Below are 20,625 nucleotides of genomic sequence, written 5' to 3' on the forward strand. Positions count from 1 at the left end.
GAACACAAACATTTTCTGATCAGACATGTAATAAACAGGAACAGCGTGATATATAAGTTTGTAGTGTTTATAGTGAGTACTGAAGAACACAATACAAGACGCATCAGTTATTCTTCTGAGCAGAAGTGAATAAATGCATCCAAATATTACATATATATTATATTATATTATATTATATTCATCCTCATTCATTTTCTGTAACCGCTTAGTCCGTAAGGGTCGCGGGGCTGCTGGAGCCTATCCCAGCTGACATTGGGCGAGAGGCGGGGTACACCCTGGACAAGTCGCCAGTTCATCGCAGGGCTGACACATAGACAGACAACCACTCACACTCACATGCACACCTACGGGCAATTTAGAGTCACCAATTAACCTAGAATGCATGTCTTTGGACTGTGGGAGGAAGCCAGAGAACCCGGAGAGAACCCACGCAGACACGGGGAGAACATGCAAACTCCACACAGAAAGGCCCTGACCCAGTCGGGGAGCTGGGGGATCGAACTCAGGACCTTCTTGCTGTGAGGCGGCAGTGCTAACCGCTGCACCACCGTGCCGCCCTTATTATATTATATTATATTATATTATATTATATTATATTATATTATATTATATTATATTATATTATATTATATTATATTATATTTTATATGATATGATAATTTCTTGTTGGAATTTGAGTCAATCAGACTTGGAAGGGGAGGGTGTATTCAGTTGGTTGCAATCTGCAAATTCAGTGCTAAATGCCACTAAATTCTACACACTGGTCCTTTAAAGCCAAGCTATAGACTCATGTGCACCACCTCCAGGACATATAGGAGAAACACTTTACAGTAAATCAAAGTGACCCTGTTATACCAAATTAATGAGGCTGTTTTAACATTTGACATGTTTCAAATAACACAAATTACACCTTTATCAAAATTACAATTATAGCCATAAAAAAATCAACACTAACTTCCCCTGAGAAGAAGAAACCAAATACCAAACCACTGTTTCCTTTAGTGTTGCAAGGCTGTTGCACTGTGGTTGTCACAACCGAACTAGAACTGAACCCAAATGCACGACTCTAGAGACAAGGTCAAATATACAATCTTTTAATATCAAAGTAACAAAGGAAAATCACTCAATCGAGGAAGATCTCAAACTAACAAAAAACACTCTGATGAGGAAAAATACTATAAACACAGAAGAAATCAAAATCACTCTTTCGAGGAAAAATAACAAGACAAAGTATCAAAATAACATAAGGCAAAGCTAAGGCAAAACAAAGTATCAAAGAATACAAAACCTGAATTGACAAGAGTTGTGGAGTAAACAGACATGGGTTCTCTGGCACACAAGACAAGACGAACTGGCACAGGACAAAGGGAAACACAGACTATATACCCACACACGAGGTAATGGGAAACAGGTGGAAACAATCAGGGCAGGGCAGACAATCAGACCAGTGGGATCACACAAGGGGGAAGGAGCAAGTTACCTGAAACAAGAGGAGAGTTAGGTGTCAAAATAAAACAGGAAGCCACGAGACAACATAGACACAAGACAAAAACTAAACATAACTTAACCTGACTTCTTGGACATGACAGTGGTGTGTTTTGCAGAGGTTGGAAATAACAAAGTAGAAATGCTCTACCAACTGAGCTAAAGGGCCACCTTTAATTTATTTATTTATTAATTATTAATCTACTATTACTTTAGTTTTAATGCATTTGAAGGGAATTTTAGATTATTTTAATTTTGCATCATTGCACACATGCCTTCCCAACATCAAGACTGATTTCAACCTAAATGGATGGGACAATAACAGAAAATATGACTCCATCAGTGCATATCACACACAACAGACATGACAAGATGAAAACAATAACAAGACAAGAAAGATGTAACAATCTGTAAGAGATGTAACAAAACAAAAATGAAGCAAATGATGTAACAAGACAAAAAAGACATAAGGACAAAAAAGATGCAAAAGACATAATGAGAGACTTTTACTGACTTTTACTGCATTAAAGAAGTTAAATGTTTTTTTCTTTTTTTTTTCACAAGTATCTGTACTTCTACATGAATAAAGAATATGTGTACTTTTGCTCCCTCTAGTGTTTTGTTTTTGTTTTGTTCCCCTCTTGTATTTGATCCAAGCTGGACTGCTGGTGTCCTCCAAAGGGTTAAAGCCATGGAGCTCTGAGGGCCACGGCCGGGACAGTATAAATTTGTATCTGGGGTAGAAAGAGGTGGGGGGAGGGAGGGGGGTATATTTTGGGTCTGAGGTGTGTGTGTGTGTATTAGTGGGGGGGTAGTTGGAGGTGGCTGTGGTTACAGACAGTCTCATGTGTCAGTGTACAGCGGAGTCTTGAGGCAGCTGCTCTCTGGTGAGTGTGACTGCATATCTCTGCTTTTTCCTCTCCTGCATTTTCATTTCTTTACTGTCTCATCTGCTTCTCCGTGCACCAGTCGGTCTCTTCAGGGAGTGTTGTTTGTATTCTGGGATTATCTCATTACAATTTGGTTGTGTAAAAGTTGTGACCTGAGCTAATAACTTTTATTTCAGCTAAGATCTTGGAAAATTCAAGGAAAGGCTTCAATTGTAGATACAAGTTTGCATTTTCTGAGGCATGATCATGTAAAAAAAATAACCCAAATTACTATTTAGAGAAGGGAAGCACTACAAGACAGACAGCTGACTTGACCAAGATTTTTTGATGGAGGTTAACTGGTCTGCTATGAGTATCTAGGCCTCAAGCAGAGAGCTGCCTGTGTCAAAAGTCAAACTCACTTACTTGCAGCTTAACAGATATGCTGTCAGTGTGCAAGCTAATTAAAAAACCTGATATATTTAGCTTGAAATTCAAGTAGAGACACAAATGTGTTGTTTAAATCAGTGTTTTCTAAGTCAAGGACTCCTTGCAAGAATATATAAGGAACCCCTTCATTCCCTTGGAATAATTTGATGTAGCCTGCTTACACTTATATGTAGTGAAAAAACAACACAAGAGAAATGTCAACACAGAATACCCATAACATACATATGACAATAGAGTGTGTTTCACTTTGACTGCTTACATAAAATAAAATGCAGAATTTTTTTTAGTAAGTAAAGTACAAAATATATTTTGAATATAAATAATAGAAAATATGAAATTGTCTAAAAATAACATGAATGAAATAAAATAATAAATAAAATAATGTATCAACTATTTTAGAATTAGAAATTAAACTATCCATTAAACAGTGAAACATTTTGTAAAATAAATGAATGAATGAATAAATTAATTAATTAATTCAATTGTATCATGATAATTTAATTGAATAAATCTATAAGAACTGTCATGGACCGATGTGTTAGTTAAAAAAAAAAAAAAATCAAGTTCTGAAATGGCACAAAATCATTTGAAGTAACAAATATTAGCTTAAGATATTAATTGTCGTAATTAAGTACAAAGAAAACACCATTGTCATGACATAGTGTATCCAGCAGAGAGCACTGTTAAGTATATTTTTCAGCTGTGAAATATCCCTCAGTTCATACCTTGGTGGAAACCTCATCTCCTTTTGAAAATTTTTTGCTTATGTCATGATATATCTATTATCAGATTTTTAGAAATTCACTGTCACACAAAATCTTTGTTTAACTAAATGTTTATGAAAAGACAAGTTGAGGTAATTTTGCAATGATTTCTAATTCAAATTCTAATTATGTTATACCTTGAATCATCTGCAAGGTTTCATCCAGAGAGATTCTACAGAGAAACCTTTGATGGTGTAATGGTTCCACTCAGAACAATCTTTAGAGATTGTATCCAGAACACATCCTTTAAGGGTGCTAACAAGAACCCACAAAGGGAGTTCTACTGAGAGCCCCTTTAATTTCCAAGGGGTTCGTCTAGAACCCACCTATAAAGAGAACTTTTTTATATTATGGTAAAAAAAGAAAAAGAAGAAAAATAAATAGAACGCTTACTCTTACAAAGAACCCTTGACTTACCCTTCCATCAAAAAAGGATTTTTCAGAGGCAGATATTTCTGGGTAGAACCTTAACCATTCAGGGAGAACTCCTTTGGATCTCCTACTTATTTTTATAGTGCAGGGAATTTATTAAATTTAAGTGAATAAATAGTACACAGTTTAGTTTTAGGAGAAAAGATCAATTGATTCCACAAAACTCCTGCTTCATTTTTACAGGGTTCTCAAATATCAGTATGGTTCAACCTAAAAAATCTGGCACTGGTCAGGCTCAAGAAACTTCAAACAACACTCCCCAAAGTCTCATAGGGACTCATTTATTGCAAAAAAAGAAGACAAACACAAAGGGTTTGACTTAATCTTATGGTATAAGTTTATACTTTTAAATCTTTGGCTTGAAATGTGTAACAATAAATGAGTCCTGTCATGCTTTGCTTAGTAGATTTGCATGAAAATGTCCCTAAATAAATAAAGTCATGCCATCTGACCCCAGCCACCTCGATATATCACAGCAGGTTTGATGCCCCGTTCAGAGCCTGGTTTCTTGCGCTGACAATGACCCTGCCTCTCCGCCGTGTAGGAATGGCCACCACTGGGAACCTTTCTGAAGAGCAGGTGCACTGCTCCATCTGTCTGGACGTCTTCACCAACCCCGTCTCCATCCCCTGCGGACACAACTTCTGCCAGAGCTGCATCCTGGGATACTGGAAAACCAGCCCTCTGTACCAGTGTCCTATGTGTAAGAAGTCTTTCTACAAAAGGCCAGACATAAGCATCAACACGGTCCTGAGGGAGATCGCGGAGCAGTTCAAGGAGATCAGGGTCAGGAGCGTGGAGGGAACGGTGAGCGAGGAGAAGGAAGACGAGACGGAGAAGAAGTTGACGATGGAGAGGAGGAAAAAGGAGGATGAGGAGCGGCTTTTGGAGGAAGATCAGAGGCAGCAGCTTCTGGAGGAGCTGAAGCAGAAGCAGGAGGAGAACAGGAGGAAGAAGGAGAAACCAGGAGAGACGAAGCCACAACAAGAGGAGTTACCACCACTGATTCCTCCTGTGTCACCGCTCAAAACCTCTCCTCCACCGTCACCCCAAGCCACAGCTCAGGGGCCGCCACCACTGCCTCAAACATCACCGCCACCCTCACCTCAAATCCCTTCTTCTCCAGCTCCTCAGGCCTCACCTTCACTTCCCTCCTCTTCACTCACGCCTCCTTCCTGGGAGGAAGTGCTCTGTGATGTCTGCCTGGGGGACGGAAGGCCCAAAGCGGTTAAATCCTGCCTCGTGTGTCTGACATCCTACTGCGAGGAGCACCTGAAGTCTCACTCCGCCAGGTTCACCAAGCACAAGCTGATGGAGCCCGTCGCCAACATGGAGGACAGGATGTGTCCGAAGCACGAGAGGCTCCTGGAGCTGTTCTGTAAGAAGGATCAGACCTGTGTGTGCGTGCTCTGCACAGAGACGGACCACAGGGCGCACTACACCGTCCCTGTGGAGAGAGAGTGGACGGACAAAAAGGTGAGACGGAACAAATAAAAGATCAACTAGAAGGGCACTCGGAGACCATGGACCTCCAAGTCCAACAGATGGTTGTGCCGAGCTGAAGACTCACCATGAAAGCTCTGAATTTATTACTTCTAACAAGAAACAGAAAACACTTAATATGTGCACAAATATCAAATTATTTGAATGAATTAACGATATGAACATAGCAGCTTGTGATGAAAAACTGTATATTCACAAGGAAGAAACCTAAATCAGCTAACGGCAAATGTTTTTGTCTCTAAAACTGTGCAAAGAACTACAACTAAAAGTAGAGATGGGGATATGTTTTTAGTTGTTGAATCATCGTGTGCATGTCTGTCAACACCCTTGTTTGTGTGAAATCATGTTGTGCAGGCGCAGCTGAAGAGGACAGAAATAGAGGTCCAGCAGATGATCCAGGACAGAGTGAAAAAGGTGGAGGAGATCAAACACTCTGTGGAGCTAAACAAAGTGAGTCCTCCTGAGGTTAAATATAAGCTGCTGATCCAGAGCTTACTGCGACATTAAAATTCTGACACCATCACTAAATGCGTCTACGAACCCTAATTCCAAAAAAGTTGGGACATTATAACAGAACGATCTGCAAATCCTTTTGACCTATGTTCAGTTGAACGAATCCTGTCTTTGTCTTGCTGATGTATGCAGAGGCGTCTCTGAAAAAGGTGTCGTCTGGATGGCAGCATGTGCTGCTCCAAAACCTTTGATGCCTCAAGATTTTGGAATTATTCATGAATTATTCCACATAGATTTGTGTGCTCTCGTCTGTATTTCCAGGTCAGTGCTCAGAAAGAGGTCGAGGAGAGCGTGCAGGTCTTCTCAGAGCTGGTGCGCTCCATCCAGAGGACTCAGGCCGAGCTGGTTTTGTCCATCGAGGAGAAGCAGAGGCAGACGGAGAGGTGGGCTGAAGGCTTCATCGCTGAGCTGGAGCAGGAAATCGCTGAGCTTAAGAGGAGGAACGCAGACCTGGAGAACGTGGCTCGCACCGACCACATTCACTTCTTAAAGGTGAGAGGGCGTTTTGTTTGAAGGAACACTTTGAAGTTCAGTACAAACATTGTTTCGGTAATTGCCCGGGAAGTTTTTTAAGGTGTGGATTTCAATCTGAAATTCCAATCCAGCCATTGCATAGAGTAGAGGAACTATTTTTTCTTTCTCCACTGTCTTTGTTGAGGATATAATCATGATAAATTTAACCTTAACATTGGCTTTTCTTCCACCATCTGCTTTGGCAGCAACATCAGAGGCCTTCTACACTGTTTGTGTTGTAACAACAGTGCCCTCCTCCTGTTCTGAAGTGTACTGCAATACAAACATAATTTAAAATACACTCCAGGGCTCCCTGAAAATTATTACTTAAAGGGACAGTTCACCAGAAAATCAAAAATACATCAGCCGGTGCTGTGAATGCTCCTTTCAGTGACGTGGCTAGTTTGGCATGCCCTGCTTTGAACTGGCTGTTGTGCCCTTAAAAGAAAGTAGTAGATTTAATCATTTTAACCTGTCATGCCCAGGACATACAGAAGTTCATACAATAAAGTAAGTATGTGAATTTCAGTCTGTGATATAAATCAATTTAAAAAACTACACAAAAGAGATATTTTGGGAGGTGCAGGGATGAGGAAGGGTTGTGTTAACTCTTATTTTATGTTCAAAATAAAGTCATTCATTCATTCATTCATGCATATACTATTATGTGGTTAACTAATTGATTAAATTTCTTGTGCTCTGTCTGTCTGTAGAACTTTCCTGCCCTCAGCACTCCACCTGTTGTCAAAGACTGGTCTGACACCAGTGTTCCCACTGACACATGTGTGGGCATGATCAGGAGATCCGTGTACCAACTGGAGGCAACGTTAAATGAAATGATTGACAAACTGGCCGAAAGTGGTAAGATTTCCTTTAACACTCCAGTCTGTCTTTTACATGTGTCTGTTCATGTCGATTTTAAATTGAGAACGTCACCAGAATGAGCCGGACGAAATATATCTGAAGAGAATTTTGTATTTTGTTTTTTTTTCACAGAAATCAAAAAGATTATGAAATATGCAGGTAAACTTTTCTTTTTGCATTTAAACTTTTTATCATCCTGAAACTCTTTAATAAGATAAATCCCTCATATAATCTTTATGTGTGTGTGCAGTGGACATCACTCTGGACCCTGACTCAGCCAACCCTTGGCTGCAGCTCTCTCAGGACAGACATCAGGTGAGACACCTGGGTGCATGGCAGGACCTCCCGGACCACCCTGATCGTTTTGACACAGTGGTCATCGTCCTGGGCCGCGAGGGCTTCACCTCAGGGAGACATTACTGGGAGGTTCAGGTGGGGGAAAAGGACGACTGGTACCTGGGCGTGGCCAGGTCCTCTGTAAACAGAAAGGGGAGGATCTCTGTAAGCACCACGCAGGGCTACTGGGCTCTAGCCATGAAGAAGGGCCAGGAGTACCGTGTGTCAACATCCCCGCCCTTACTGCTCCCCCTAAACCCCAAGCCCAAGAGAGTGGGTGTGTATGTGGACTACGAGGAGGGGCAAGTGTCTTTTTACGACGTGAGGGCTTGGACCCATATTTACACCTTCAAAGACAAGTTCACAGAGAAGATCTTGCCCTTTTTCTACCTGTACTGCTGCGACAAAGCCTCTGATACCATCGCGATTTGTCCGGTGAATGAGAAAAGCCTGATCAAGCAAAGTTAATGACAACTTTGACAGTAAAAACAGCACTGAAAAGTCCCCATGAAAGTGAAAAGTGACTGCATTTTGTTGTGACTTTAAATTTTTGATGAAATCTTGTATTTTTTTGTGTTATGTATATTGATTACATGTATAGTGTAGCTCAACAAATATACTAATTGTACACTTTATCTATTCATATCAGCGCAAAGACTTAAAGGGATATTTTGACATTTTGGCAAATGCGCATATTGCCAAGGGTTAGATAAGAAGATGATACCACTCTCATATAAAGCTAGAGATAACAAGTGATTAGCTTAGCTTGGAAAACTGGAAACAGGGGGAAAGAGCTAGCCTGTCCAAAAGCAACAAAATCCACTTAGCAGCATCATAAAAACTTACTAATTAATTATATCTAGTTTATTTTGTGCGAATTAACATTTGACATGCGGGAACTCCATAACCACTAACACTACAGTAAGTGGTCATTTTAATTACTTGAATTCCAAACTGTATAATCACAACTGATAAATTCCAAATTAAGAGATTAATGCATTTATTCTGTTAGAATATCTTTAAAAAAAAAGTCAAAATAAAATTAGAAAAATAGGTATGTCACTGCATATACTAATACATAATGATTGCATATATTCACAGCTGTAAATTTCCGTAGGATAATACCCATCAGAGACCCCATTCACATAGATTAATCTAGAATTACTTGGAATGAGAAACAAACAATTAAATGTATTTTATAATATTCTAAAACATAACAAATTTCCTCCAAATTTTCTTCTGCTTTTGGGGAAAGGCTGGAAATAAACTGATCTAAAACATAAAATCATATAGAAGCATGCAACATAATATGTATAATAATATAATCTAGTATTGCAATTCAGCAAGTGTCAGTAGCTTTTGTTCTGCTTAAATTGCAGAACTTGGCAATGCCTCCATTCTGTGTATGTTTGACTGTTTTTTTCTCATCATTTCTTTAAATTGTGCAATAATAAAACAAAGTTGAAAAAATTGCTTTTGTACTTTGTGTCAAAAATCTGAGAGTTTGAACTCAAAAATTCTGCAGTTTATAGGTGCTGAGACAAAAAGCGTTTCAACTGTCCTCAGTCACCCCTACTTTATGTTCTTCAGATTCTTGAATTACTCTGACCAAATTATTGAAGTTTGAGACTGACGCAAAGTTTCATTGACAGCAACAGTGACAGCTGCTAAGCAACTAAAATGCATCATCAATCAGTTTTACCACTGGACATGCCCCTTTACCCCTGTTCTGTCTTTTTGCTAAGCTAAGTTAGCTAATTCACACACACACACACACACACACACACACACACACACACACACACACACACAGAGAGAGAGAGAGAGAGAGAGAGAGAGAGAGAGAGAGAGAGAGAGAGAGAGAGATATGAATAAATCTAAAGACAGTAGTTTTTAGATTCTGACTTCATGGTTGCATGTAGATTTTTTGTTTAGTGTGACTGATGCTGCAAAGGTTGTATGCTGAACTGAAAAGTGTTCATGATTTATAAGAATAAATGTTCTCTCAAATGTCTCTTCCTCTGGCTTCATGGAAATTCAGAAAACACTGTAAGTTTCGTTTCAGTGAAACTGTATCTCTTGGCCACACCCACCAAAGTCAGTGCAGCTGCCTCATCATCCTCACACGGCTCGTCTTGAGATGATGAGTACTGAATTGTTTGTGGTGCCAAAATTACTGTGAATGATCTTACATGCCAGAGGCAGTTCAAGCCTCCAAACTTTACAGAAGAACTGCAGGGCATCTGGTGAGTCATTCTTCCAACTAATTTTGCTGTTTTTTTCTATTATTTATGCTTTTAAAAATACATAACTATAAAGATGTTATGCAAAATTAAGATGTGCAGGCTGATTCATGTGACTATGACTCATCGGGCGGGACAGGATTCGCATTGTAAACAGCCTAAAATAGATTTGATTCTAAAAACTTATCTGACTTTTTGTCTTTTTTCTTTGTTTTTGTGTCTGTATTTAGTACAAGGCAAAAAACTTGGCATCGTGTTAAAGTTTGCATGAACTCAAAATTGTGCTTTTATCACATTTACTTTGTGCTATGCCATTAAACGCCAATATCTACTCCAACAATGACAAAAAAGAAATTTGATTTTTATTCTCAGGTAATTCCTTTACACATATTTTCTTCTTATTATTTTTTTTAGAACAGACTTAAAAATGACAGCAGTCATGACAGCAAGGATTGGTATGAATGAGTCACAGGATGAAAAAAAAAACAGCATGGTACACAGATCCATTACTAAGTGGACATGGACATTTAAACTTTCGATATTTCACATAGATCAGGGAATACACAGCTAAAGCAGAGCAGCAAAACATTTATTTGTATTTTCTTACCAAAAATGTGGATAAATTCTTCAAAACTTTTTAGAATTTGGAATTTAAATATCAGAAGGCAGTTCCAAATGCAGTGTATTTAAGACCAAACCTCTTGCACTTGAACACTGCTTGTCATTGCTTGTTATGGTCAATTTACAATTTTGTGCAGATCCTGTGCTCCTTTGGAGTTCCTGCATGCTGCCTGTCAGGAGAATCATAGTATAAACAGGATTACAATCTATTTAATATACAGTCTATAGCTCCAACTTCCTGTTTGGACTGCTGCTGTACTTATTTTTGCATGCCACATGGCTACATATTGCTCTTTAAGTATATAAATGACATTTTCTCCCACAGAGATTCCATTATGTCATCATTCAGTGTCATCGCTTCATTGCCAGAGGATCATTTCCAGTGTTCGATCTGTGTGAATGTCTTCACTGATCCGGTCACCACACCCTGCGGTCACAACTTCTGCAAGACCTGTCTGAGCAGTCACTGGGACCAGAGCGATCTATGCCACTGCCCTACGTGTAACAAAAGATTCCACATGAGGCCTGAGATTTCCACAAACGCCGTCATTGAGGAGATTTCAGCACAAATAAAGAAGAGGAAAATCGAGACATTTGTAAGTGCTGCTGCATCGTGGGAGGTGACGTGCGACGTGTGCACAAGAGCAAAGCGCAAGGCCCTGAAGTCCTGCCTGGTCTGTCTGACGTCATACTGCGAAGCCCACCTGGAGCCTCACCACAGAGTTCCCTCCCTGATGAGACACAAGCTGACTGACCCAGTGGAGAACCTGGAGGAGAGGATCTGTGTGAAGCATGTGCGGCTCCTCGAGCTCTTCTGCAGGGAGGAACAGGTGTGCATCTGTCTGCTGTGCAGCGAGACGGACCACAAATACCACGAGACGGTGCCGGTCGAAGAAGAAGGGGCTCAAAAGAAAGTAAGAGAGGTTGTTGTGTTAAGTGTCTCAGAAAGTAAACAGAGTCTCATATGAAAGACTGATTATCTCACTATTTTTTTTCTCTTGAAATTCTATGTTTTAGGAAGAAATTGAGTCCAAGACAGCAAAGATCAAAGTGATGATTGAGGACAGAATAGAAAAAATAAGGGAATTCACATACGCCTCTGAAATGAGCAAAGTGAGTACCAGGAAAAGTTTTGCACATGTACTATTCTCTACTTGTACAATGTAATGTGATGTAATTTGGAGGAAATTTGTTATGTTTTAGAATGGATGTAACAAAATTGTAATGACATTATTTCAAATTGAAGTCTTTCACAAAAATATTATTTTCATCTAAATGCACCTGTCCCGCACTTCTATGTCCTTACTGTGATGCTGAACATAGTAAAAGTTTTTAAACATGCAGTGTGTAACACAAATACATGTCACTACATCGTGCAAGTAGAGAATTTTGCACTTTAATATAAATCTGTGCTAATGACATGATTCTTTTAAAGGAAAAAGCAAATAAAGAGATTGATGACAGCACTAACTTCTTCAATACCCTGATGCATCATGTACAAGAGGCACAAACTAAACTAAAACATAATATCGAAGAAAAGCTCAGAAAATCACAAGACAAAGACAAAGAGATGATTGAGGAGCTCCAGGAAGAAATCAGCCAGCTGCAGAGGAGGCACTCTGAGCTGAAGGAGCTCTCACAAAGTGACGACCCCCTTCAACTGCTGCAGGTCAGTTAACACTCACATTATCTGTCACCTCGTTTCCCTCCATTTGCATCTTTTTCTTGCATCTAAGTATGACACAATACCAGAAATTCAGACACAAGTAAATATTATACAAGTGAAACTGTACGATGGTTAAAAACAATTTACAAAACAATGAGGCTAAACATGATTGTGGTCTACATATTTTGATGACAGATGATTAAGGAGTCAGGACAGTAGCCTACTACTGCAAGCTGTGGTTACATTTCATTTAGCATTTAGCCATCACAGATGTTGTAGAACTAGCTGGCTGTATCTACTGTAAGTAAGAGAACTACTTTCTTTCTGGCAGAAAGAAAGTAGCTCCTACATGAAACTGCTCACAACAAGATCTGTCGATTATCTTGGGCAACCAGCTTAAGATTTTTGGACAGAAACATTGGTGTTCAAATGTATTTTTTTTTTTTGGCACTTTAAGCACCACAAGCTGATTCCCATTTAGTCTCACTGTATTGGAGAGAAGGCACACAGCTCTATGGCCGATATCTCCTCTTAAAACTCACACCAAAAAAATCTAGATGGATAAATAGTACTACAGGTCAGGGGGAAAATATGTGGTTTTGATTTTGGGGTGAACTGCCCCTTTTATTCTTGAAATGTTGAACTATTCATTTAAGGTATCGGTGACAAGACACCTGACTGCTTGGGTGAAGATGGTTGGCTATAAAAAAAGATTTAAAAAATAGCTCCGTGCCACTCATGACCATGTGTTTGTGAATCATTTCAGACTCTGCAGGCCCTGGGCACCATATCAGTCACCAAGAACTGGTCTACGATCAGGGTTTACACAGATCTGTGCGTGCAGACAGTGAGGAGAGCCATGACTCATCTTATGCACACTTTTCAAACAGAGATGAAAACACTAACAGAAATGGGTAAATATCTGTATTCACTTCATCAGTGGAGATGTCTCTATTTTATGAGTTTCCCATAACCGTGGTGTTACATTTTTACCTCTTACAGAACTGACCAGGGTGAGACAATATAAAGGTGAGATCATACACACATTTAATTTACTTGTCTTGCAAATTAGATCTACTTATTATTGACAGGATGAGAGTTTTAACTAAATTTAAAGGCATAGGTTATATTGTTTGAATTGGGGTTGTATGGGATACTTGTCCATAGCCAGTTCATTACCTTCAGTAGGTGGCATTCAGAAGCAGAGTGGGCCACCACATGGAAGTTAAGCAATAAACTGCCATGGACAAGATCTCCAACAAAAGATATTTTAACCACTTGAAAAAGGTCTACCTAAAAAAAAAAAAATCAGTTCTCTCCAAACCAACCAAACTCCCTGGGTGAAATCAGTCATTTTACTGTGCAGATCACAGAATTTGCTGGATTAGTGCTGCCTTGATCTGCTAGTTTGTGCCTCATACCGCCCCACATCAAATAATCTGAAATATAATTTTAATTTTCAGAGTCAATCACCTTTGACCCAGCCACGGCTGGCTCCTACCTTGTGGTGTCTGAGTTTGGGAAACGTTTGAAGTACAATAAAGCTGCAAGCCCCACATCATCTGACGACCCTGAGAGGTTCGACTCTCCCATGATTTTAGGGACGAAGGGCTTCACCTCCGGGCGTCACTACTGGGAAGTCCAAGTGGGCCTGAGAAACGACTGGGATGTTGGTGTTGCTAAGGAAACAGTAACCAGAACAGGGAAGATCACTCTGAAAAAGGAAAATGGCTTCTTTGCCATAGGAAAGAGGGGTTTTGATTATGAAGTTCATTGTACACCCTACATGGTCCTTCACCTGTGTCCCAGGCCAAGAAATGTAGGAGTGTATCTGGACTATAACGAAGGCAGAGTCTCTTTCTATGATGTGGACAGGAAGTTGCACATCTACTCTTTCACAGGAGAGTCTTTCACTGAGAAACTGTTCCCATACTTCTATCTGTACAGCAGGGCCAAGAAATCAGAGGCTTTGGTTATTACCTTTGTGCAAGATTATCTCACTCTCTTACGTTCCCTCAAACAAACTAAAGAATAGCTCAACAGTGGAATGTTCTGAAAGGACAAACCCTGCTCCTCAAATAAGGTCCTTTAACAAAACCCTAATATCCTAAAGTATGCATTGTTGAGTAATCTCCTACAACATCCAAAAAATAAGAAAAATGTGATATTATATTTTGAAAGTATTACATCTGATAGCTAATGTTAGCAAAATGCTAGCTAACTAGCTAGCTAACCTACATAAATTTTTTAACGTAACCCATGATGTATGATGTATACCCCTGTTACAAGCAGCACATATGTTTACTTCCTGTCGATGCTATAGTAATGTTAGCTTTGCCTAGCCTAGTCAGTTGATAAGTTTTATTTTGTTTCTGTCATGTTTGAATAAAGATGACAGGCTAGCTGACTAGCTAACATTACTAACAGTTATCTAAGACACTGAGGTGATTATCAATGCTGTTATTATAATAATTATTATTCATTCATTCATTCATTTTCTGTAACCGCTTATTCCGTAAGGGTCGCGGGCTGCTGGAGCCTATCCCAGCTGACATTGGGCGAGAGGCGGGGTACACCCTGGACAAGTCAATAATTATTATTATAACTACAAAGTTAGTGATTTTTCATGTTAGTTACTTCACTTTTCAAGTTTAGTGTAGCAGCCTACATATTATTTACTGTTCATTTTGTATACAGTGTTTTTGAGCATCTCACCTCATTGTCTAACTATTTGCAACTGTAGCTAGCTAACATCGCCATTTTAAATCAAACTTGACAGAAACAAAATAAAACTCGCCAAGAACTTCTCAGCTAGTCTTTCCACCAACTCTGGTGCAGTTGAAATGAACCCTTTCACCACATTAGATCTGAAAACTTTGGGAGAAGAGTGAGAGGTAGGTCCCGTCCCCACACCAGAGAAACAGCATAGACAGCGAGACTATTTTTATGTCTAACATAGTGAAAAAGTTTATTTTGACCAGACAAGCCAAGGTGGTTTTGGTAAGTTATCAAAGACACTGAATAAAAACACTATACAAAACAAATATGTAGGCTACCACACTAACTGAAAAGTGAAGTAACTATCTTATGAAAAACCACTAAGTTTGTGGGTGAGGGTAACAATAATGTTGACAAGAACTAAACAGATGTCACACTACATCATGCAAGCGGGGAGCTTTGAATTGTGAGCTAGTTAGCGGGGAGAGCAAATGATTGCAGCTTACTTGAGAGCAGAAAGACACTGTTTCATCCATTCCTTACACTTGAGTGTTTCTCTTACTACTGCCTTACTCACACTGCTGGGACATGTGCAAACCTGAACCACAGACCTATCGTGCCTGCTTACGCTTACGTTGTCATTAAAATGAATGCAAAGGTCTCCTTATCAGGTGATTTTTTGAAACAGCTACAAGATACTATAAATTATTTTGCAATACTGTCATGACATGAGAAGTTGCTTGTCTTTTATTTTAATGTCACTGAACATACATTGATTTTCTTCATTTGAATAAAAGTGGAATAAGGTGGTAACGTGTTTTTGTATTAATCATCTCCTACAATAAAAACATGTAGTGGTTTTGTTGCCTTTCTTGGAGCTGCGGCTGGCTCGTCATGAGGAAACACCACCTGTTTTATCAGGTGTATATGAGTTTATGACCATCCAGGAAATGAGTCCAACAGGCCCACCCTCTTTCCCAACATTGATAGGTGTGTCTGTACCTGCACAGGAGAAGGAAGAACCAACCGATGAGAGTGTAACACAACACTGTTAGAGCCTCAGGAAAGACAAGCTGGTAGTTGCACATGAAAGGTATGTGAGTTTGATATTTTAATTTCAATGTATTTATTAGTAACGCTTTGATTTTCGCAGTAGATTTTTAGTCAGTGGAAATTAAAGACCGTGATCTGATTTTAAAACTACATTGTTTACAGTTCCTGTTAATAATGAACCTGTTTCATTTTTAGCCACTCAGGATATTTAGTCTGACATGTCAAAACAGAAATCCATAACCAGAAATATATTTTGATATAAATACTCTTACTGTATACACTTATGACAAATGTAGCAATCATAATGTTTTTCCAGCATCACAGAGAATACTTGATTCTGATTGGCCAGGGGATGTGCAGTATTTTGAAAATACCACATGGCTCTGACGTAGCATCTGGCCACTCTTCTGAATGGATGCCAGTCTGTGATAAATACGCATTACTGGAAGGTTATTCATTTCCTTGAAGAAGTGAAATAATGCTTATTTGGTAACACTTATGACTCTGTCATAACCACGCCATGGCACCTGTCATGAAATAAATGTCTATGACTGTTGTAAGTAAGTGTTGAGAATTTTGGACCCCAAGAGGACTAGCTGGTGTCATGGGCATTAGCTAATGGGGATCCTTTTAAATAAATTAAGTGTCATTAGGTCAATAAGTAGACATTGTTTGAGATCTCTTTGTTATGACAACTTGACATTATTAAACTTAAAGAAACTGTTTCTTAGGTTATTTACAGCTGTAGTACAGTGAGCAGATCAATTTTGTGAAATAAACCCTGACAGGATGATGTGGGTCCTTCTTATTACATGGTTACTTTCCAAATAATTTTGAAAAATCAATAATTTGATACAAAATATGCATTTTAAAATTAGTTTATGGATTTTAAATTATTTTATTGTTCCTCCACATTTTGTGATCAGAACCACATCTGTAGCAGTGTTCTGTTTCACATATCAACGTTCTGCTGTACGAAGATAATGGCCTTCAGAATGCTGTAATTGACCAATTGATCATAATATTTAATGAACCTAAACTGTATTATAGGTACACAGTGAGTTTTCATCATTTATGTTTTCTTCAAGCTATAAAAAAAAGTCTCAGTAAAGTTTCGACTCTCAAACATGCATTCTGGGAAGCCTGCTATCTAATTCAGCTCAGCATAATTAAATTGAACAAATAAAACTTGCATATTTACTTCACTTGCATGTTTATATTAAGTTAAGATTAACTGATTATGAAACAGTCTCAATTTATTTCTGGTGCTGTGTTTGCATTTTTACAGAAAAAGTGATGTATTTTGTGGTTTTTACTGTGGAAACACTACTGCTTTTGTCCACTGTTCACAATATAATAGTTACAAGTACTAGCTTTAAAGAAAAAAAAATTAATCAATTCCAATAAATTCTTGTATGATTTTTTTTGTACAATATAACAGTTAGGCACTTCAAATTACTTGTAATTATAGAATTAAATCCAACTGTCTTTGATCTTTTGATCATGTTAAGCAATGCAAACACTGACATAAAAAGTTTGTTCACCTGGTTTGGGTTCCTGCTAACAAAGCTAAATTGACAAAGAAGTACTGTACCTCGTATGTGCACTAATACAAGTCTTTGTTTTCTGCACAGATAGTGAATACACCATCATCTGTGCATGCTGAAACCACACCAGAACAGACAGGTGTGTGCACATACATGCACGACGGACATTAAGTTTTGACCTCATGTCAGAGCCTCCAAAGTGCTGCATCTGTCTGGATGAGTTCACCAGCCCTGCCTCCCTCCCCTGTGGACACTGCTTCTGCCTGGGCTGTATAGGTGAATACTGGAGGATCCATGGGGTCTGTCAGTGCCCCCTCTGCAAGGCCTTTTTCCCCACAAGGCCACTGCTGAAAACAGATCAAAGACTACAGGCTGGTGCTCCGACTGAGTACGCAATTGTACCTTTAAAAGCTGGAGAGGTTCCTTGTGATTTCTGCACCCCAGCAAAGCAGAGAGCAGTGAAGTCCTGCCTGCAGTGCATGGCCTCATATTGTGCCGCTCATCTGGAGCCACATTACCAGAATGAAGATCTTGGGCGCCATCTTCTGATCAGTGTGTTGAAGAACCTGGAGGACTCTGTTTGTGGGCTGCATGGAAAGCAGTTGAACAGGTTCTGTAGGAGTGATCAAACATGCATTTGTGCCATGTGTGTGCAAACAGAACACAGGGGCCATCATATTATTTCTATCAACAAGGAAGCTGCAAAGAAGAAGGTAAAGTCAAATGAAAGAACCACACCTGGAAACATTGTGTAACACTAGGACGCTGGTGTGAAATCTGCTTGTATTTGTGTTTAGGGTTTCATGTTTATGAGAGTACTCAAAAACCTGAAAGCTAAACTAAAGGTTTCAGTGATTTCTTGTGATCGCATATTGTGTTTTACAGAGAAAGAAAACAATGTTGAGTGGTATAAACATCAGTTCAATGACTGTAGGCTAGAAGTTTTAGAGAACATCTGGTCTTGATTATGAGAAACAAGAACAAAAACCACTGGCAGGACATAGTTCTTTTAAACATGTTCTCATTTCAGCATACATTTATACAAAAATACCACAATCAGTTTGACAATCATCCATAAAAACAAAACAAACATAGCATCTTTCAAGGGGAAATACACAATAAATTACTCTCAGAGAAACTTTAATGCATGTAGACTGAAAGTCTCAAAACCTCAATGAAGTTTTTTATCAGCCTTTAAAGAAATACTGTATGAGATCAAATTAACATCAGTGATGGGTTGTGGTTGGGATTGCAACTCTTTATGTAAATTACCCCGTTTGTATAGTGTGTGACATGCCACAGCAGTTCTCATGATGTGATTTTTTTCCCCCTGCAGGTTAAACTAAAACGAAGAAGGATGAAACTTCAGCAAGCCATTCAAGAGAGACTGAGTAAAGTTGAGAAAATCAAGCTCTCTGTAGACCTGAGTGGGGAAAATCCAAAAGAGGCATGGGCACAAAACAAAGATCTCATCAGACAACTGGAGGAAGAAATCTCAGAGCTGCAGAGGAGAAACACTGAGCTGGAGCAGCTCTCATACACTGAAGATAGCCTCCACTTTCTACAGGTCTGTGTCATGGTCAAAAATAACCAAATTACAAACATTCAGTGAATTTGCTTTTTATTTTCTTTTTATTTCTTTGGTATTCCATCAATATTTGTGACAGTAAACACTGCAGAATAACTAATAAGATTCTTTAATGCCATCTCTCTCGTCTCTACAGAGGTTTTTATACACCGCTTCATCTTAATTATTGGACAAACATGTCGACGACTGACGTTAAAGAGCACTAGAACAAGGATGCAGATCTCATCACAACCGGGGGGCATCCAAAACTGTAATGAGATTGCTGGTTATAGACTTCTATTTAAATGACAGGTAATACAACAATATTAAAGCCTGTCTCAGTGTTTTACAGGTATGATCAATGTAACATTCGCTGAGAAGACTAAACCACCACCACATCTGTCAAATTGTTTGATTCATACAACAACTGAAGTATAAAAAACACAGATTGCTGTTTAATGGAGGAATCATGTGTTCGACTATTTCTTGGCATGGAGCAGTTGTCAGGCAACCAAGCAGAGATTCATGGAAGTTACATCTTTGAGCCAGCGGATAATTTGGGACATACCTCCCACATAAATCAGCAAAAAATTGTTTTTACAAATCAACCTCTAAAGCTCTCAGTAACAAACTAGGTATATCATGTTATTTACTGAGACTTTTGTTTCTTTTGAACAGACCCAGGCTGCTTCCCAGGGTTTCCAGTCTTAGTGCTGAACTAAGCCAACCAGCTTCTGGTTGTAGACTTATAGTTGAGAGACAGATACTGGTTTTGATCTTCTCATGTTACTCTCCACATGAAAGCAAATAAGCGTATTTCCAACCTGGTTGTGTACTTTAACAGATTCATTTGATTGTATTTCCTGTTGACCTGTGACTATCTAGCAGGGTTTCTTTTTATTTATTTATTTAAAACAACAAATATGTGCTAATAAACTGATGATTTGTATAGATTTAAAGAAACAGTAGACCTCAGGGATTACAGTAGTTGCTTTGGCATGGTAAGTTTTTAAAAAATCGATTTGATCCAGGGTGTGCATGGCCAGTAATCCAGATTTTACAGTATTGTATGAGTGTAACTCATGCCTGGATGGATGGTGAATTCATTTTGAGTATAATGTGTTCTTACATGCACTGCAGTATTTCAGTGTAAATGTTAACAGTTTTTTGCTTTTTTATTGGCTTTTGTTTTGTTTTGTTTTGATGAATGAATAAAATGTCAAACCCTAAATGCAGAACGTATGCAAAACAATAAAGTGTATTTTTGATTAAAAATAACAGAAGTTAATACTTTTGTGTTTTGTTACCTTAACTTTTTAAACTTTTGCCTGAAATCCTGGAAATGAAACGTATGGATGGTAATTACTTTCACTTCACCAGTAGAACATGAACATTGACCAACAGAGTTACATAAAACCTCACTGAGTGTCCCAGTTAAACAATTGTGCAATATTTGATCTGTGCAGAAGAGGAATGCACTT

The 20,625-nt window shown here is 38.8% G+C and overlaps 3 protein-coding genes across 4 annotated transcripts; all 3 read left to right on the top strand.

Moving 5' to 3' along the window:
- The first annotated feature begins 2,294 nt into the window (after nucleotides 1–2,294).
- Nucleotides 2,295–8,684, top strand: LOC146305913 (E3 ubiquitin-protein ligase TRIM39). 2 transcript variants are annotated; one of them, XM_084712667.1, is made up of 7 exons: nucleotides 2,295–2,372; nucleotides 4,477–5,476; nucleotides 5,858–5,953; nucleotides 6,278–6,508; nucleotides 7,243–7,390; nucleotides 7,526–7,552; nucleotides 7,644–8,684. In XM_084712667.1, the coding sequence occupies exons 2-7, from the start codon at nucleotides 4,520–4,522 to the stop codon at nucleotides 8,195–8,197; spliced, it is 2,013 nt and encodes a 670-aa protein (XP_084568793.1). In that variant the 5' UTR covers nucleotides 2,295–2,372; nucleotides 4,477–4,519; the 3' UTR covers nucleotides 8,198–8,684. The 2 variants fall into 2 exon arrangements, with proteins under 2 accessions (XP_084568793.1, XP_084568794.1); XM_084712668.1 differs by having other exon boundaries at nucleotides 2,300–2,372; nucleotides 4,480–5,476.
- Nucleotides 8,685–9,602: 918 nt separating this feature from the next.
- Nucleotides 9,603–15,398, top strand: LOC146305914 (E3 ubiquitin-protein ligase TRIM39-like). The gene is made up of 7 exons (XM_084712671.1): nucleotides 9,603–9,975; nucleotides 10,919–11,507; nucleotides 11,611–11,706; nucleotides 12,029–12,262; nucleotides 13,026–13,173; nucleotides 13,262–13,288; nucleotides 13,723–15,398. Exons 2-7 carry the CDS (start codon nucleotides 10,929–10,931, stop codon nucleotides 14,292–14,294), a joined length of 1,656 nt encoding a protein of 551 aa, XP_084568797.1. The 5' UTR covers nucleotides 9,603–9,975; nucleotides 10,919–10,928; the 3' UTR covers nucleotides 14,295–15,398.
- A 9-nt stretch (nucleotides 15,399–15,407) lies between these two features.
- Nucleotides 15,408–19,542, top strand: LOC146305915 (E3 ubiquitin-protein ligase TRIM47-like). Its single transcript, XM_084712672.1, has 4 exons — nucleotides 15,408–16,070; nucleotides 17,665–18,290; nucleotides 18,914–19,144; nucleotides 19,302–19,542. Exons 2-4 carry the CDS (start codon nucleotides 17,760–17,762, stop codon nucleotides 19,326–19,328), a joined length of 789 nt encoding a protein of 262 aa, XP_084568798.1. The 5' UTR covers nucleotides 15,408–16,070; nucleotides 17,665–17,759; the 3' UTR covers nucleotides 19,329–19,542.
- Nucleotides 19,543–20,625: the final 1,083 nt, after the last annotated feature.

The sequence above is a fragment of the Lutjanus erythropterus genome, chromosome 23, assembly GCF_056507025.1.
Source record: "Lutjanus erythropterus isolate fLutEry1 chromosome 23, fLutEry1.hap2, whole genome shotgun sequence".
In the NCBI taxonomy this organism is placed as follows: domain Eukaryota; kingdom Metazoa; phylum Chordata; class Actinopteri; order Lutjaniformes; family Lutjanidae; genus Lutjanus; species Lutjanus erythropterus.

What these genes read in the sequence shown, in the direction of transcription:
- LOC146305915 (XM_084712672.1), top strand. Translation starts at nt 17,760, where the DNA reads ATGTCAGAGCCTCCAAAGTGCTGCATCTGTCTGGATGAGTTCACCAGC. An exon ending in AGGAAGCTGCAAAGAAGAAG is followed by an intron (nt 18,291 to 18,913) that starts GTAAAGTCAAAT and finishes TTCCCCCTGCAG; the next exon opens with GTTAAACTAAAACGAAGAAG. An exon ending in ATAGCCTCCACTTTCTACAG is followed by an intron (nt 19,145 to 19,301) that starts GTCTGTGTCATG and finishes TCGTCTCTACAG; the next exon opens with AGGTTTTTATACACCGCTTC.
- LOC146305913 (XM_084712667.1), top strand. Translation starts at nt 4,520, where the DNA reads ATGACCCTGCCTCTCCGCCGTGTAGGAATGGCCACCACTGGGAACCTT. An exon ending in GAGAGTGGACGGACAAAAAG is followed by an intron (nt 5,477 to 5,857) that starts GTGAGACGGAAC and finishes CATGTTGTGCAG; the next exon opens with GCGCAGCTGAAGAGGACAGA. An exon ending in TGACAAACTGGCCGAAAGTG is followed by an intron (nt 7,391 to 7,525) that starts GTAAGATTTCCT and finishes TTTTTTTCACAG; the next exon opens with AAATCAAAAAGATTATGAAA.
- LOC146305914 (XM_084712671.1), top strand. Translation starts at nt 10,929, where the DNA reads ATGTCATCATTCAGTGTCATCGCTTCATTGCCAGAGGATCATTTCCAG. An exon ending in ACGCCTCTGAAATGAGCAAA is followed by an intron (nt 11,707 to 12,028) that starts GTGAGTACCAGG and finishes ATTCTTTTAAAG; the next exon opens with GAAAAAGCAAATAAAGAGAT. An exon ending in CAGGGTGAGACAATATAAAG is followed by an intron (nt 13,289 to 13,722) that starts GTGAGATCATAC and finishes TTTAATTTTCAG; the next exon opens with AGTCAATCACCTTTGACCCA.